Below are 1401 nucleotides of genomic sequence, written 5' to 3' on the forward strand. Positions count from 1 at the left end.
CACCAACAACAGCTCTGTTGGCAGAGGAGATGACCTTCTTAGAACCCGAGGGCAGCTTCACTCTGGTCTTCTTGGTTTCAGGGTTGTGGGATATGACTGTGGCATAGTTCCCAGAGGCTCGGGCCAGCTTACCCCGGTCCCCAGGCTTCTCCTCCAGGCAGCACACAATGGTACCCTCAGGCATGGTGCCCACAGGGAGAACATTGCCAATGTTGAGTTGGGCTGCCAGGAAAAGTGGCATAAGACTGTCAGTGCCATCAATGGGAACATGAACCTGAACCCACAGGAAGCAATGCGTAAACAGGAGAGGTGTGCACAAAAGGAATCCACACAAATTTCAAGAAACTTGAATGGGTACTCTTCTAGCCACGCGGATCTCCCCAGGCGACATTTCTAACCAGTAAATTCTTACCCAAGCACAGGTTGTGTACCCTTTAAACACCCCCTTCCCGCTCCACTTGCCCTTCCTTCCCGATCGCAAGGCTCACCTTTCTTGCCGCAATACACGAATTGGCCCGTGTGGATACCCTCGGCGGCGATGAACAACTCGGTACGCTTCTTGAATCGGTACGGATCCCGGAAGACCACCTTAGCGAGGGGTGCGCCGCGGCCCGGGTCGTGGATAATGTCCTGCAGGTCAAGACGGCGTTAGCGCGGGGCCGAGGTAGGACGCCCCGCGCCCCCACCCGCCAAGGGCTGGCTCCACGCACCTTCACGATACCCTTGATGTAGCCGTGTCGTTCTGCAAAATCCACGGCGCGTAGACGAGCAGCGCCCTTGCGATGCTTCACGTGCGCGCGAAACACAGACCCAGCACCCTTTCTCTGTCCACGGATCACGCGGCCCATGACGGCGGGTCTAGTAGAAGTTCACAGTCAGCGTCAGCTGGGAGAGCCCGCCGGCCCGGCTTCCCCGGACCCGCCCCACCGGTCGTACGCGCCCCCGCACCGGCCGTTCGGCGCCCCATTCCAGGGTGCACGCCTGCGCCACCTCAGAAGAGTCGCTGAGGTCCACGGCTAGCCCCATCGTGCTCTAGAGAAGCAGATGGCGGCGGATGCGCCCAAGGCCGCGGCGCCACACACACAACTTACCTGTCCCGGAGCGCGGCCGAAAGAGGAAACGCGACGTCCCCGAGCCGCCTTATCTTCCGGGGCGGGGCTGGAGGAAGCCCCCTTCCGGGAGCAGTGCATGCCGTTATTCGTAGTTCCCCGCTGGCGTCCCGTTCCCCGGCTCCCACTGCTTCAGCACGAGCTCAGTTTGGCGGTCCATCACTGTCGTGGACCGGAAATCGAGTCAGGGTACCGGGCCTCAGTTGTCTATCCAGGGCCTCACAGAGACTCGCGCCGAGGTGCAGGTTATGGGGTGCCAGGGTGGCCTGGGCAGGGGTTTCTGCTAGTGTAG

General features: G+C 61.0%; 1 protein-coding gene across 1 annotated transcript; it reads right to left on the minus strand.

Annotated features, from left to right (window-relative positions):
• Positions 1–3: 3 nt before the first annotated feature.
• Positions 4–1200, minus strand: LOC101592818 (60S ribosomal protein L8-like; the record flags this gene model as incomplete). Its single annotated transcript, XM_004648770.2, has 4 exons — positions 1092–1200; positions 711–858; positions 489–630; positions 4–222 (listed from the first exon to the last, which is right to left on the minus strand). Coding segments are annotated over exons 2-4 (499 nt in total), but the record flags the coding sequence as incomplete, so codon positions are not given.
• Between the last annotated feature and the right edge of the window lie 201 nt (positions 1201–1401).

The sequence above is a fragment of the Octodon degus genome, unplaced genomic scaffold, assembly GCF_000260255.1.
Source record: "Octodon degus isolate 3935 unplaced genomic scaffold, OctDeg1.0 scaffold01229, whole genome shotgun sequence".
Classification (NCBI taxonomy): Eukaryota; Metazoa; Chordata; class Mammalia; order Rodentia; family Octodontidae; genus Octodon; species Octodon degus.